We start from the raw sequence: 15,718 nt of genomic DNA, 5'->3' as shown, positions 1-15,718 counted from the left end.
TCTTCTCTGAGTGTCCTCTATGTCCATCACTTTCTCTCTCATCCTTTTTGCTTACTATTTATTTTCACTCTTAGCCTTTCATGCTTTTTGTCAACGTTTTTAAATAAATCTTCAGTTGAACCTAGTCTCCCTTGAGTAATTTCACCTTCAAGATGACTTTGTCTTTATTCCTCAAATTTGTTCCGGAGTTCATTTAACTGTTTTCTACCTTCCTGTTTCATTTTTGGTTATTTCTGTTGTGGTTTTTCTTATTTCTCATTCTCATTTGAGGTTTTTTTCCATATCATATACAGAAATTTTGTTTAAGGGTATTTATTCCTTTTGGAATGTGTGTTAGAGTTTTATTTTGCTTAACATTTCATTTATTGGGGGATAATTTTCATCAGCTGAAATATTTCCTCACTTTAATTTTATAGCTTTGCATAGATACTACTTTCTGTTCACTTTGTGCTTTTAAATTTTTAAAAAATAATTTTAAACTTACAAATACGTTTTCAGTCTTTCCTTTTCCTCTATAAACTCCATAATTTACAAGAATACAGACTTATTTGGTAGAATGTCCCTCAATTTAAAGTTTGCGTGATGTTTCCTCATAATTAGATTCAGGTTGTGCTTTTTGTTTTTTGCAAAAAATGCCATAAAAGTGATGCTGTGTTCTCAGTGGATCCTATCAGAAGGCACATGATGTTGATTTGTTCCATTACTAGTGATGTTAATTATGTTTGGATTAGGGTGGTATCTACCAGGCTCCTTCACTGTAAAGTTAACTGTTTTTCCCTTTGTAACTGGTAAGTATTTTATGGAAAGATACTTTGAGACTATATGGTTTTGCTCACAAACTTTCACCTGCTAGTTTTAGCATCCACTGACAGTGATTCCCTAAATCAGTTATTACTAGTGACTAAACAGTGATTTTCTAATGTCATCATTCTTTCTATATTTTATAGCTGGCATTCTACCCTAAGGAGGAGCTTTGCCTTTTCCCTCATTGATTTATTCATATCAATACATACTGAACAAATAACACGTGTAATATATACTCCTAATTCTTGGAAGATATAGGTGGAAAGTATTTAGGTGGAAGGGTCATGATGTCTGCAGCTTACCCTCAAATGTTTCAGCAAAATAATAGTAATCATACATACACACACTCAAAGGTGTTAAAGCAAATGTGAAAAATGTTATACTGTTCACCTAGATTGAATATTTAAGGAATATCACTGTACTATTTTGCAACTTTTCCACAGATCTGAATTTTTTCAAAATATAAGGTCCAAATATATATATAGCAATTTTAATCAAGACACTGCCAAAACCTTCACAAATATTTGAAAATAAGTCAGCCTATAGATTTAATTTACTGCATTTGAATGTATTCAAAGTTTATTACCATTGTCTATAGATATTTAACACTAGCATCTGTGCAGCAGTCCTCCGAGGCAGAGGAACGTGACACATAAATCTTATACACTAAGATAACAGTACCATGTTCGACACATTTGTTTGATTCAGTAAACCAAGCTTGACAAAGCAGCCAACTCAAGATAAATGATTCCAGTCTTAGGACATAAGTGAACTTACCACTTAAGGGAACATTACAAATAATATTAAAATGTTACGCAGACTTAACAGGAGTTCAGGATTTCCCCTATATGCTGACAGGTTCATCATGTAGAAACCTGTACATTACAGCACTCTGAGGTTTTAGCAAAGCATACATTACAGACACATTTGCCATACAGTGCAGTTTTATTGTGTAAGACATGAATAATAGTGCACTTAAATCCAAGAGTCACATTCAAATATATCGAGTACAATTCAAATGCATGGCTACTGAAGAAATACATACTCTTTTTAAATTTTTTTTAAAAATAACTAAGTTGTGCAAGTACAACACTTTCAGTGTAGATAATAGATCTATAAGCATTCTAAAAAGCAGAACTCACGGTGTGTTTGTGTAGAATAATCCACCTCTCCAAAAATACATGCATTTGAAAAAGTGAAGCAAATGTCTTGGGCAGAGAGACACAGGCAGTGTTCCACAACTTGTTTTTATTACAAATCACAAATATATTTAATCTGTATACTCACAGATAAACAGAATGGCCCTAGAAGACAGTAAGCTCTCATCGTGAAGTATTTTCCACGACAATGGAGTGTCTGCAGTGAGCCCCGTTATTTTTCATTAATTAAGCAGAACTACAGTTCCGCACTGCAGTTCAAAAATAGGACATTAGTTTATTTTAAAGGGAATTTAGATTACAAGTTCAGACTTTCTAAAACCTAGCCCTAGAGTTTCAGAAGGTGTCTTCTGGGCTTTTGGTTTAAAGGAAGAAAATGCTGTGGACTCTAGATTATAAGGACTGAGTGAAGGCAGAAGTCGTTTTATTCAAGAAAACAAAAATTAGCATTTCATACCATCTGAGAATAGATATTAATGTAGAAACCAGTCTTTTACTGTTTTTTGTTAAGATGGTGAATTACACAAAAATACTACCTATAATAACATATTGTACCAGCTCTGGAGGGGAAAGATCTGAGCCATGTTAAAGAATAAGAAATAATTAATCTCTGTTGTCCTGAGGTATAGGATAAACCTGTATCAGAGGTACTGAATGAATGACTTCATTCATAAATTTCAGAGCTTCCAGAACCAGGGGACTAACTGTTCTAAATATTGCCCATTTTTTGTCCAGGAAATACCTCTCTGATAAAGAGTGCTCCTAATAGATTCATGTTGCTTTAATTCATTAAATCTGGATATGGGTAAATACCAAAACTGTGTCTCAGGTTAAGGTCTGATAGTAAGTGAACCTGATGACTCAGTTAAGACTGACAATTAAAACAGCTAATCTTGGGGCTTCCCTGGTGGCGCAGTGGTTGAGGGTCCACCTGCCAATGCAGGGGATGCGGGTTCATGCCCCAGTCCGGGAGGATCCCACATGCCGCGGGGCAGCTGGGCCTGCACGTCTGGAGCCTGTGCTCCGCAGCGGGAGAGACCACAGCAGTGAGAGGCCTGCGTACCACAAAAAAAACAACAAAAAACAAAACTAATCTTGAAACCAGATAACTTTAAGAGTTATATCTTTAAGCAGATTATTTTTAAATGCAGCAAAATGTTCCCCGTTTTTCACTTCAAGAGACAATTACTGGTCAAATCTTTTCCATATATTGACTTTTTTATTTAACATAAATACTGACTGAATCAAAGACTAAACTCTCACTAAATTTTCATCCTTTAAAATGAAAAGCAGTGACATATCACCTCTACAAAATCAGGCTTTAGAATTCAAAGAAAAGTTTTTAAATTCTCCATACGGATCTTAAATGACTATCTATTGTCTTCCAAAGTTTTCCCAAAAATCACTTTAAAAACTTGCTTCAAAGGCCTAAGTTTTCTTACAAATAAAACAAATTTATAGGTGTCTTAAATCTATAAGGTTTTATAATTTCTGCTTGTTTTCTTCCCATTTAATAAAATCAAAATGAAAAATTTTTCAAACTACTGAAAAGCCTTAGACCACCCAAAAAGTTTCAGCATTTTTATATAACAAACTATGTTCTTCTGATTTTTTAAAAATCATTAATTTAAATCTAAGGATCCCTGTACTGTAGTAATATTTTTAAAATATTCTTTGTGGGGCTTACTTTTTTCATTCCAAAAATGTAAACCAGCCTTCACAATTATGTACATGAACTTCATTATATCTCACTTTATTATTGGCTTGTAATGGGGTAATATGTGGGGCTTACTTTTTTCATTCCAAAAATGTAAACCAGCCTTCACAATTCTGTACATGAACTTCATTATATCTCACTTTATTATTGGCTTGTAATGGGGTAATCTGCATGCTCACTAATTTGGCCATCATTCTCTTCATTAAAGTTTTTAAAGCCATATTTATCAAAGATAATTCTCCAAACTTAACCTTTATAAGTAGCTTCTCGTAAGTATATCCACTGTATTCTTTTCATCCAAGGGATGAGTAACTTAATAGTATTACTAAAAACCCTCTTCAAATTATATTGATAAAGCACTTATCTTTGACAGAGTTCTCAGGTTTGTGGAAACCTTAGCATTTGTCTTATTAGATGACCTCTTTGAAATTGCATTGATACCAAAGTTTGTTTTTACACCCTGTAAACAGAAATGAGGTTTGGACAATCCCTAATTATAAATTAACACTAAAACACAAACTTGTCCAAATAGCTTATGATTGCTGTCGCAATAAGAGAAAGAAAAAGAAATTGAAACACTATGCTATTACTGTACTCTGGCTCACATATAAAATGTTCATCAGGAAGACAGTTATAAGTTGATGGCATACAATTTCTCCATGACCAAAGCTAATAAAAAATCCCTCCAAAGTTTCCACCCACAGAAGCCTTATGGCCAATTAATATTACCAGTGAGAGTCACTTCTAAAGAATCACTAAAAGAAAATCTCTATATGGTTTTCCTTATGGGGCCGTTAACTGAGAAGAAAAAGGCGCCTTCTTCAATTTTGAGGATCCATAAAATGCTGGGGTGTTTCCTCTTTTAAAAAATTAATACAGACATTTCACACAACACACAGATATCTACAGCAAGAAAGTACACCTTCTTTGCTCCTTGCCTTATTAGCCTTTAGGTGAGGGCTTTAAGGCCCCAAGATTCATAACTACAGCCAACAAAACAGGTCACGAATAAAACTGGGCTTAGAGGAGAAAGCAGACAAATTTACCAAAAGAGAGCTGTGTGGATTGCTGTCTAGCCTTTTGCTAAAAGTCTGAGGAAACAGAAAAAAAAAAAAGTTTGGGCAGCTGGAGATAGAAAGTATTTGCCACTTTTTAAGGCTTCTGAATGTGGCCATAGATTTTGCTACAGTTGATTTTGAAGAATTAAAATTTTAACTCAATACATAGCCCTAAAGCAGGGTTCAGTTTTGGTGTGTTTTACAATGAAATGGTTATATATAGATGGGATAGAAACGGTATTAAAGACTGCCCTTCAACTATCCTTTTAAAGGAAAACTAGAATTGAGAGTATCTGTTAAAACGACCTGTGCCACAAAACAAAAATGTATAAGGAAAGCACCAAACCACAAATTTTAGAATTGCAGGCATAAACCAGCATAGCACATAAATATAGTCGTCATTGTTTCTGTAACATTGAAACATTTCAAATTGGCTTCTGAAGTTTAAAACATAGCTGCATCACGTTCATAAACTTTCACCTCCACTTAAATTATTATTTGCCTAACATATAATGGACAGATCAAGCAGAGTCAAGATAAATGTTCAAAAGGCTCAAGACAATAAGAAAATTTTAACCTTAGTATTAGTGAACTCTTAGAATATTTAAAAATAAAAACAAGACATAATAAAACACACATATCCATACATAAACCAGTGCAATAAGAACTTCAGACAAGGGCGGTGCATCTCTGGTTTAAGGAAACCGTATTTGTAGCTTAATCATAACAAATTAACATCTATTCTAAATGACGGTTTAACATTACATCCAGCATTTGACACACATTTAACGTGTGTCAAAACCCTGAAAAACCAATTCAACACTAAAGATACCTTATCAGTAACAAATTCCTACTTTATTTCTATATTGCACATATTTTAGTATCTGTTACAATAAATTTACTTCTTCTTAATGTAAATATCAGAGAACTACAGCTGTTGCCCTTTACGTAAAAATAATTTACCTTGAATAAATATTCAGCTTTTGTTTTCTTGACAAATCAGAATGAGGATGAATTCAGCTCTGTCAGTCCAAAACTGTTTTACAGAGAATGGCTTTTTTATGTGGCAAAGATATTGGAAATGGTATGTTAAACACAAAATTCTTCGTTTATCAACCATTTCAGGTTTGAAAAATATTTCTGTATTTGGAATGCTTCAAAGTCTGATCCTTTTTTTAAACTAACAGATATTCCCTAAGAGATTAATCATATCCTTGACTGGTCTGGAGCACTGTTTGGAAAGTGGATGCAGAGAAAAGCTTAGGGTGAAATGGCATATAACACAAATGGCATTAAATAGGTCACTTGTTTCATGTAAAATAAAATGACTAGCACCTCCTTCCTGCTCCCAAAGTGAAGAGGCCTAACAGGCCACATGAAACATGAATAATTATAGTAAGTTCCATTCATAAATTTTTGAGGAGTCCATTATATTAGAAGGTTCTCACATCTAAAGCCTTAAGTTTAAGGCTACTGTGTGAAAGTGAACTGAAGGGCAAGGGAGAGAGAGGTGGGATACCAGTCCTGACGGTCCTCCAAGGGCTGCAGGGAATCTGGAATTCAGGGACTCTCCTGCATCCCATCTTCAGTCTCCAGTTCTGCCAACTGCCGCCTAAGGATATTTACTTTTGCTTGTAATTCCTTGTTATATTCAATGATGTTAACCATTTCTTCATATGCTTCATCCAAATACTTGGAAGATCTATTCCAACGCAGAAAAATACCTATTGAATCCACAAAAGGAAAACAGAAGGGAAAAAGATACACACAACGGATTAGCATTATAACTGTGGTTAATATATACTCCCATGCATTATAATCCTTCTCATTTTTTCACAATTCACATCTGTGTTTTATTATACTCTAAAATATAAAACAATCTTGAGGTATTGAAAGAGTACAATTGAGTACAGTATTCAAGAAGTCACTATGAGGGAACCCCCATAAGGTTAACAGCTGATTTCTCAGCACAAACTCCACAAGCCAGAAGGGAGTGGCATGACATATTTAAAGTGATGAAAGGGAAGAACCTACAACCAAGATTACTCTACCCAGCAAGGATCTCATTCAGATTCAACAGAGAAATCAAAAGCTTCACAGACAAACAAAAGCTAAGAGAATTCAGCACCACCAAACCACCTCTACAACAAATGCTAAAGGAACTTCTCTAAGAGGCAAACACAAGAGAAGAAAAGGACCTACAAAAACAAACCCACAACAATTAAGAAAATGGTAATAGTAACATATATATCGTTAATTACCTTAAATGTAAATGGATTAAATGCTCCAACCAAAAGACACAGATTGGCTGAATGGATACAAAAACAAGACCCATATATATGCTGTCTACAAGAGACCCACTTCAGACCTAGAGACACATACAGACTGAAAGTGAGGGGATGGAAAAAGATATTCCATGCAAATGGAAACCAAAAGAAAGCTGGGGTAGCAATTATCATATCAGACAAAATAGACTTTAAAATAATGTTACAATAGACAAGGAAGGACACTACATAATGATCAAGGGATCTATCCAAGAAGAAGATATAACAATTATAAATCTATATGCACCCAACATAGGAGCACCTCAATACATGAGGCATCTGCTAACAGCTATAAAAGAGGAAACTGACAGTAACACAATAATAGTGGGGGACTTTAACACCTCACTTACACCAATAGATAATCCAAACAGAAAATTAAAAAGGAAACACAAGCTTTAAATGACACAATAGACCAGATAGACTTAACTGATATTTATAGGACATTCCATCCAAAAACAGCAGATTACACTTTCTTCTCACGTGCACATGGAACATGCTCCAGAACAGATCACATCTTGGGTCACAAATCAAGCCTCAGTAAATTTAAGAAAACTGAAATCATATCAAGCATCTTTTCTGACCACAATGCTATGAGATTAGAAATGAATTACAGGGGAAACAAACGTAAAACCACGAACACATGGAAGCTAAACAATACGTTACTAAATAACCAAGATATCACTGAAGAAATCAAAACATACCTAGAGACAAATTACAAGAACATGACCATCCAAAACCTCTGTGAGGCAGCAAAATCAGTTCTAAGAGGGAAGTTTATAGCAATACAAGCCTACCTCAAGAAACAAGAAAAATCTCAAGTAAACAATCTAACCTTACACCTAAAGGAACTAGAGAAAGAAGAACAAAAAAACCCCAAAGTTGGCAGAAGGAAAGAAATCCTAAAGATCAGAGCAGAAATAAATGAAATAGAAACAACGAAAACAATAGCAAAGATCAATAAAACTAAAAGCTGGTTATTTTACAAGATAAACAAAATTGATAAACCATTAGCCAGACTCATCAAGAAAACGAGGGAGAGGACTCAAATCAATAAAAGGAGAAGTTACAACAGACACCGCAGAAATACAAAGCATCCTAAGAGACTACTACAAGGAACACTATGCCAATAAAATGGACAACCTGGAAGAAGTGGACAAATTCTTAGAAAGGTATAACTTTCCAAGACTGAACCAGGAAGAAATAGAAAACATGAACAGACCAATCACGAGTAATGAAATTGCAACTGTGATTAAAATTCTTCCAACAGGGGCTTCCCTTGTAGCGCAGTGGTTGAGGGTCCACCTGCCGATGCAGGGGACACAGGTTTGTGCCCCGATCCAGGAAGATACCACATGCTGCAGAGCGGCTAGGCCCGTGAGCCATGGCCACTAAGCCTGCGCATCCGGAGCCTGTGCTCTGCAATGGGAGAGGCCAGAGCAGTGAGAGGCCTGCGTACCGCAAAAAAGAAAAAAAAAAAAAAATCTTCCAACAAACAGAAGTCCAGGACCAGATGGCTTCACACGTGAATTCTATCAAACATATAGAAAACAGCTAACACCCATCCTTCTCAAACTCTTCCAAAAAATTGCAGAGGAAGGAACACGCCCAAACTAATTCTATGAGGCCACCATCACCCTGATACCAAAACCAGACAAAGATACTACAAAAAAGAAAATTACAGACCAATATCACTGATGAATATAGATGCAAAAATCCTCAACAAAATACTAGCAAACAGAATCCAGCAACAGATTAAAAGCATCATACACCATGATCAAGTGGGATTTATCCCAGGGATGCAAGGATTCTTCAATACACGCAAGTCAATCCATGTGATACACCATATTAACAAATTGAAGAAGCAAAACCGTATGATCATCTCAATAGATGCAGGAAAAACTTTTGACAAAATTCAACACCAATTTATGATAAAAACTCTCCAGAAAGTGGGCACAGAGGGAACCTACCTCAACATAATAAAGGCCATATATGACAAACCCACAGCCAACATTGTCCTTAATGGTGAAAAACTGAAAGCATTTCCACTAAGATCAGGAACAAGACAAGGCTGCCCACTCTCACCACTCTTATTCAACAGTTTTGGAAGTTTTAGCCACAGCAATCAGAGAAGAAAAGGAAATAAAAGGAATCCAAATCGGAAAAGAAGAATTAAAGCTGTCACTATTTGCAGATGACATGATACTATACATAGAGAATTCTAAAGATGCTACCAGAAAACTACTAGAGCTAATCAATGAATATGGTAAAGTTACAGGATACAAAACTGATGCACAGAATTCTCTTACATTCCTATACACTAATGATGAAAAATCTGAAAGAGAAATTAAGGAAACACTCCCACTTACCACTGCAACAAAAAGAATAAAATACCTAGGAGTAAACCTACCAAGGGAGACAAAAGACCTGTATGCAGAAAACTGTAAGACACTGATGAAAGAAATTAAAGATGATATAAACAGATGGAGAGATATACCATGTTCTTGGACTGGAAGAATCAACATTGTGAAATGACTCTACCACCAAAAGCAATCTACAGATTCAATGGAATCACTATCAAATTACCAATGGCATTTTTTACAGAACCAGAACAAAAAAATCTAAATTTTATCTGGGCAAAAGACCCCTAATAGCCAAAGCAGTCTTGAGGGAAAAAAATGGAGCTGGAGAAATCAGACTCCCTGACTTCAGACTATACTACAAACCTATAGTAATCAAGACAGTATGGTACTGGCACAAAAACAGAAATATAGATCAATGGAACAGGATAGAAAGCCCAGAGATAAACCCACGTACATATGGTCAACTTATCTTTGATAAAGGAGGCCGAAATATACAGCAGAGAAAAGACAGCCTCTTCAGTAAGTCATGCTGGGAAAATTGGACAGCTACATGTAAAAGAATGAAATTAGAACACTCACTAACACCATACACAAAAATAAACTCGAATTGGATTACAGATCTAAATGTAAGGCCAAAAACTATGAAACTCTTAGAGGAAAACATAGGAAGAAACTCTCTGACATAAATCACAGCAAGACCTTTTTTGAACCACCTCCTAGAGTAATGGAAATAAAAACAAACAAATGGAACCTAATGAAACTTAAAAGCTTTTGCACAGCAAAGGAAACTACAATGAAGATGAAAAGACAACCCTCAGAATGGGAGAAAATAGTAGCAAACGAATCAACGGACAAAGGATTAATCTCCAAAATATATAAATAGCTCATGCAGCTCAATATTAAAGAAACAAACAACCCACTCAAAAAATGGGCAGAAGACCTAATTAGACATTTCTCCAAAGATGTACAGATGGCCAAGAAGCACATTAAAAGCTGCTCAACATCACTAATTATTAGAGAAATGCAATTCAGTACTACAATGAGGTATCACTTCACAGCAGTCAGAATGGGTATCATCAGAAAATCTTTGAGCAACAAATGCTGGAGAGCGTGTGGAGAATAGGCAACCCTCTTGCACTGTTGGTGGGAATGTAAATTGATACAGCCACTATGGAGAACAGTATGGAGGTTCCCTAAAAAACTAAAAATAGAATTACCATATGACCCAGAAATTCCACTACTGGGCATATACCCAGAGAAAACCATAATTCAAAAAGACACATGCACCCCAATGTTCACTGCAGCACTGTTTACAATAGCCAGGTCAGGGAAGCAACCTAAATGCCCATCAGCAGATGATAAAGAAGATGTGGTACATATGTACAATGGAATATTACTCAGCCATAAAAAGGAACAAAATTGGGTCATTTGTTGAGACGCGGATGGATCTAGAGACTGTCATACAGAGTAAGTCAGAAAGAGGAAAACAAATATCGTATATTAACGCATATATGTGGAACCTAGAAAAATGGTACAGATGAACCAGTTTTCAGGGCAGAAATTGGGACACAGATGTAGAGAAGAAACGTATGGACGCCAAGGGGGGAAAGCAGTGGGAGTGGGGGTGGTGGTGGGATGAACTGGGAGATTGTGATTGACATGTCTACACTGATGTGTGTAAAATGGATGACTAATAAGAACCTGCTGTATGAAACGATAAAATAAAATTTTAAAAATTTTTAAAAAGTCACTATGTACATGCTCATTAATTCTTCAAAAACCCCACAAAATGTTCTCTGATATATTCAGGAATACGAACTGTACATAAACTTTAAAGAAAGATTTGTATTGTGAAAGTATAAACAATTACAGAACTTTATCCAGACCTGTAAGACCTACATGTGTGAAATCACTTTCACTGGAAAAGTGGCAGTTACAGCAAAACAGAACTACACAAACTGTTATTTAAGAGCCTAAACTTCAGCACTCTCTCTCTCTGTTACTTACGAGGCAGCTTTCCAATTCTGTAGGCAACTTTCCAATTCTGTAGGCAACTGCTTCTTTCCCCAAATAATAATTATCCTTTTATTATGGAGTAAAGACATTTTCTCCTCTACACAGGTGTACGTTAATGATATCAGCCCAAAGTAACGGCTTAAAGATACTCAGGTCAGGAGGCACAAACACCTTCCAGGCTGCAAGAAGTCAGCAGCTGGCAAGTTCACAAAAGTTTTATGATTAGAATACTTTATATTAGAATACTTTCCATAAACCAAACTGCCATGCACCCTAGACAGTCCTTCTGTAATGTGTCCAAATGCTAGATAGAAGAAGATAGAAACACAGACTAAAGACTGACCTGTGTTGATTTTTCTATTAAATGAGCTTATTTTTAAAATCCTGTTCTTCAATACAGGAATTATTTAATATTAATGGTTAACTACAATGACTACAATGTAATTATAAACAGCAGAGAGACGTTTTAAGGCCAGAGTAGTGTCATTATACAATCCATATACTTTCCATGAGAATGTTTTACCTAACATAGGATTTCTTCCAGTTCTAAGTTGAGGAGGTACTAAACATACAGAGAAACCCCTTTCTTAATGGTGTAGGAGGAACTCATTCATATAACAAAAAAATTTTCTTCTATCACATAATCCCTAAACTGTCAATGAGGTTTGGTAAAAACAAGTTAAATAGTCCTTTAGGCCATTGGACTCCCAATTGTGGCTTTCCTCCCAACTAACTAGATTCTTGTTTCAGTTATTAAACATGACAGTGGCTTTTAGGTAAATTGTCTCAGAAGTCTTAAACAAGTAGTACAGCTGTAAACTCTCATTTAAGAGATCACCTGTCCTGCATCTGTGACTATCTAAACACTAAATAAGCAAGGAGAAGTTCTGAGCAGCCCCAAATCCCCAAAGCACTAACGCTCAGACTCAGAGACCCTGGAGACTGAGGCCACTTTCCCACAATTCTAACTAGGGGACACCTCAACTGATAAGATTAGAAGCATAAACTGAGGGGGAGGAAGCAGCTAATGACAGATATGCCAAGCGGAACAAGCCGTGAAACTGATGGCCAGAGAAGTGACAGAAACAGGCTCGGTCTCAAAACAAGGAAGCAAAGCAACCTGAGACCCTTTTACACACAATGGGCAGTTTCCACACAAGAATTGCCCTTGAGACAATAATGTATTAGAACACAGTATACTAACTGACATTTATAGTACTTCAGTTTACCAAACAGCTACCATTTCTGTGTGTATGCCTTATATTGTTTAATATAAAGATGAATAAAAATGTACTTACTACCTACAAATTGGTTAAAAAGAAATTAAATGGTATTTTATAGTCTTTGTTTAATGAATGGATAATATGTTTTAGATAGGTTTTGGTTATTTTTTTAAAAAACAAGCTTTCATATTTAAGGAGATAAACTTCAAGAATCTGAAAAATTAATGCAGGTAAAACACGTTCTTTAGGGGTTTCCCTGGTGGTGCAGCGGTTGAGAGTCTACCTGCCGATGCAGGGGACACGGGTTCGTGCCCCGGTCCGGGAAGATCCCACATGCCGCAGAGCAGCTAGGCCCGTGAGTCACGGCCGCTGAGCCTGCGCGTCCGGAACCTGTGCTCCGCAACAGGAGAGGCCACAACAGTGAGAGGCCCGCGTACCGCAAAAAAAACAAAAAACACGTTCTTTAGAATAGACATGAAAATTAAGCCTGGATTACTGTTCCACACAAACAGGATATCTGTATTACTGCACTGATGGATGGCATTTATGTACGTCTGTGGAATCTTACTAGAATGCCTAGTTCATTACCCCTTCAACAGCCTTCAACAGAAGAATCTACCTAATGACTACTTAATAAAGCAAACAGAAACCATCTCCTGGGAGCTTACAGTTTATACCTGTCCCAACCACCTATCACTTTTTCTACACAAAAAGTAATGTACTTTTCCTCAACACCCATTAGGATGGCCTATCAAAGGGGGGAAAAGCAGAAAATAACAAGCATTGATGAAGATGTGGAGAAACTGGAACCCTTGTTCATTGCTGGTGGGGTCGTAACACGATGCAGTCATTACGGAAAACAGAATTACCGTTCCTCAAAATACTGAACGTAGCATTACCATATGATCCAGCAATTCCACTTCTGGGTACATACCCCAAGGAATGGAAAGCAGGGCCTCAAAGAGATGTTTGCATGCCTATGTGCCAAAACATGGAGGCAACCCAAGTGCCCACTGACATAAGGATAAACAAAACGTCATGCACACACACAACAGAAAATTACTCAGCCTTAAAGAGGAAGGAGAGGGCTTCCCTGGTGGCGCAGTGGTTGAGAGTCCGCCTGCCGATGAAGGGGACACGGGTGCGTGCCCCGGTCCGGGAAGATCCCACGTGCCGCGGAGCGGCTGGGCCCGTGAGCCATGGCCGCTGAGCCTGCGCGTCCGGAGCCTGTGCTCCGCAACGGGAGAGGCCACAACACTGAGAGGCCCACGCACCGCAAAAAAAAAAAAAAAAGAGGAAGGAGATCCTGTCCCATGCTACCACATGGATGAGCCTTGAGCACATTAATTATGCTAATGAAATAAGCCAGTCACAAAAGGACAAATACTGTATGGTTCCACTTATACGAGGCACCTGGAGTAGTCAAATCCAGAGACAGAAAGCAGAAGGGTGGTTGCCTGGGGCTGGAGAGGGGCACTGAGAAGTTGTTGATGGGTACAGAGTTTTAGATTTGCAAGATGAAAAGTTGTGGAGACCTGTTTCACAGCAACGTGATATACTTAACCGTACTGAACTGCACACTCAAAGATGGTTAAGTTGGTAAATTTTGTGTTTTTGTCACAATAAAAAAAAAGGTACCTTCTTATCTTGAGAAAATATCCGATATAAAGAGCAGTATCCATGTACTCATGTACCCACAGGCAGTCAAGAGAACATCCTAGACTATATTAATAAAAGGTTTGCGAAGGATGCGTGGCTTACCCTCCCACAGCTGAAGACTCTGTGGAGCAACCGAAGGCCAGATGACAAGATTGTTGGCTTCGAAGAGAGGGTTGGTGAACTTACTCAGTTCACTGGGCCGGTTGACCCAAGACCATAGAGACATCGTTTTCTGCTGTAGCTTCAACTTGCATCTGATCAAGAAAGAAAACTGCCATTAAAGCAATTAATTTATGACCATAGAGACATCGTTTTCTGCTGTAGCTTCAACTTACATCTGATCAAGAAAGAAAATTGCCATTAAAGCAATTAATTTATGACAACCACTATTAAATGCTCCTTCTAACAGGTCAATTTCTTTTCTCTTGTATGTTAGAAAGCAGAACACAAGACTTTTAGCAGAGGAACAAAATGTTGTAAAATTAAAATATTTGTCAGCATTTTTAACTGTCAACAACATCAAAACAAAGACTGTTTTGCAGGCTTCCAAAGCTGGCAACAAAGTTAATCCACCAAGAAGATATAATAATTATATATGTATGTTGCACCTGAGCCACAAAACATATGAAGCAAAAACTGACGTAATGGAACAGAGAAACAGACAATTCTCTAATATAGTTGAGGATTTCACTATCCCAATAACCAGACAGAAGATAAATAAGGAAATACAGGACTTGAACAAAATGTAAGACAAATATAGAAAACTCTACCCAACAGCAGAACACACATTCTTCTCAAGTGGACATGAAGCATTCTGCAGGCCAGACCACGTGGTAGGCCACAAAACAAAGCTCAATACATTTTAAAAGACTGAGATCATACAAAGCATCTTCTTCGACCACAAGGGAATGAAGTTAGAAATTGATAACAGAAGAAAAACTGGAAAATTCATAAGTATGTGGAATTATATAACACACTTTCAAACAACCAACGGTTTAAAGAAGACATCACAAAAGAAGTTAGAAAATACTTACAAATGAATGAAAACAAAAACACAACATGCTAACACAACTCCAGTGAAAGTAATGCTCAGAGGGAAATTTATAGCAAGAACCTATGTTAAAAAGGAAAGATCTCAAATCAGTAATCTAACTTTACACCTTAAGGAACTAGACAAAGGAGAGCAAACTAAGCCAATGCTTGCAGAAGGAAGGAAAAACCAAGATTACAGAGGAGACAGACAAAAAGACTTTTAAAAATAACATCAATGAGACCAAAAGTCAGTTCTCTGAAAAGATCCACAAAATTGTTCCTCTGGCTAGAATGACAAAGAAAAAGGAAGATGCAAATAACTAAAATCAAAAATGAAAATGGGACATTACTACTGACCTTACAGAAAT

At 36.7% G+C, this 15,718-nt stretch overlaps 1 protein-coding gene across 2 annotated transcripts in view; it reads right to left on the bottom strand.

Annotated features, from left to right (window-relative positions):
* Positions 1-1,730: 1,730 nt before the first annotated feature.
* MTMR9 (myotubularin related protein 9) overlaps positions 1,731-15,718 on the bottom strand; it is an 86,899-nt gene continuing 72,911 nt past the window's right edge. Inside the window, exons 9-10 of one of the 2 annotated variants that reach the window (XM_032635901.1) lie at positions 14,421-14,572; positions 1,731-6,460 (exon numbers count right to left, since the gene is read on the bottom strand). In XM_032635901.1, coding sequence (XP_032491792.1) covers positions 6,297-6,460; positions 14,421-14,572 — 316 coding nt within the window. In that variant the 3' untranslated portion in view covers positions 1,731-6,296. The remainder of the gene's footprint in view (positions 6,461-14,420; positions 14,573-15,718) is intronic. The other variant, XM_032635902.1, reaches the window with a different exon arrangement.

The sequence above is a fragment of the Phocoena sinus genome, chromosome 6, assembly GCF_008692025.1.
Source record: "Phocoena sinus isolate mPhoSin1 chromosome 6, mPhoSin1.pri, whole genome shotgun sequence".
NCBI lineage: Eukaryota > Metazoa > Chordata > Mammalia > Artiodactyla > Phocoenidae > Phocoena > Phocoena sinus.
The sequence above is the reverse complement of the archived record's forward strand: the minus strand, read 5'-3'. Positions and strand labels throughout refer to the sequence as shown.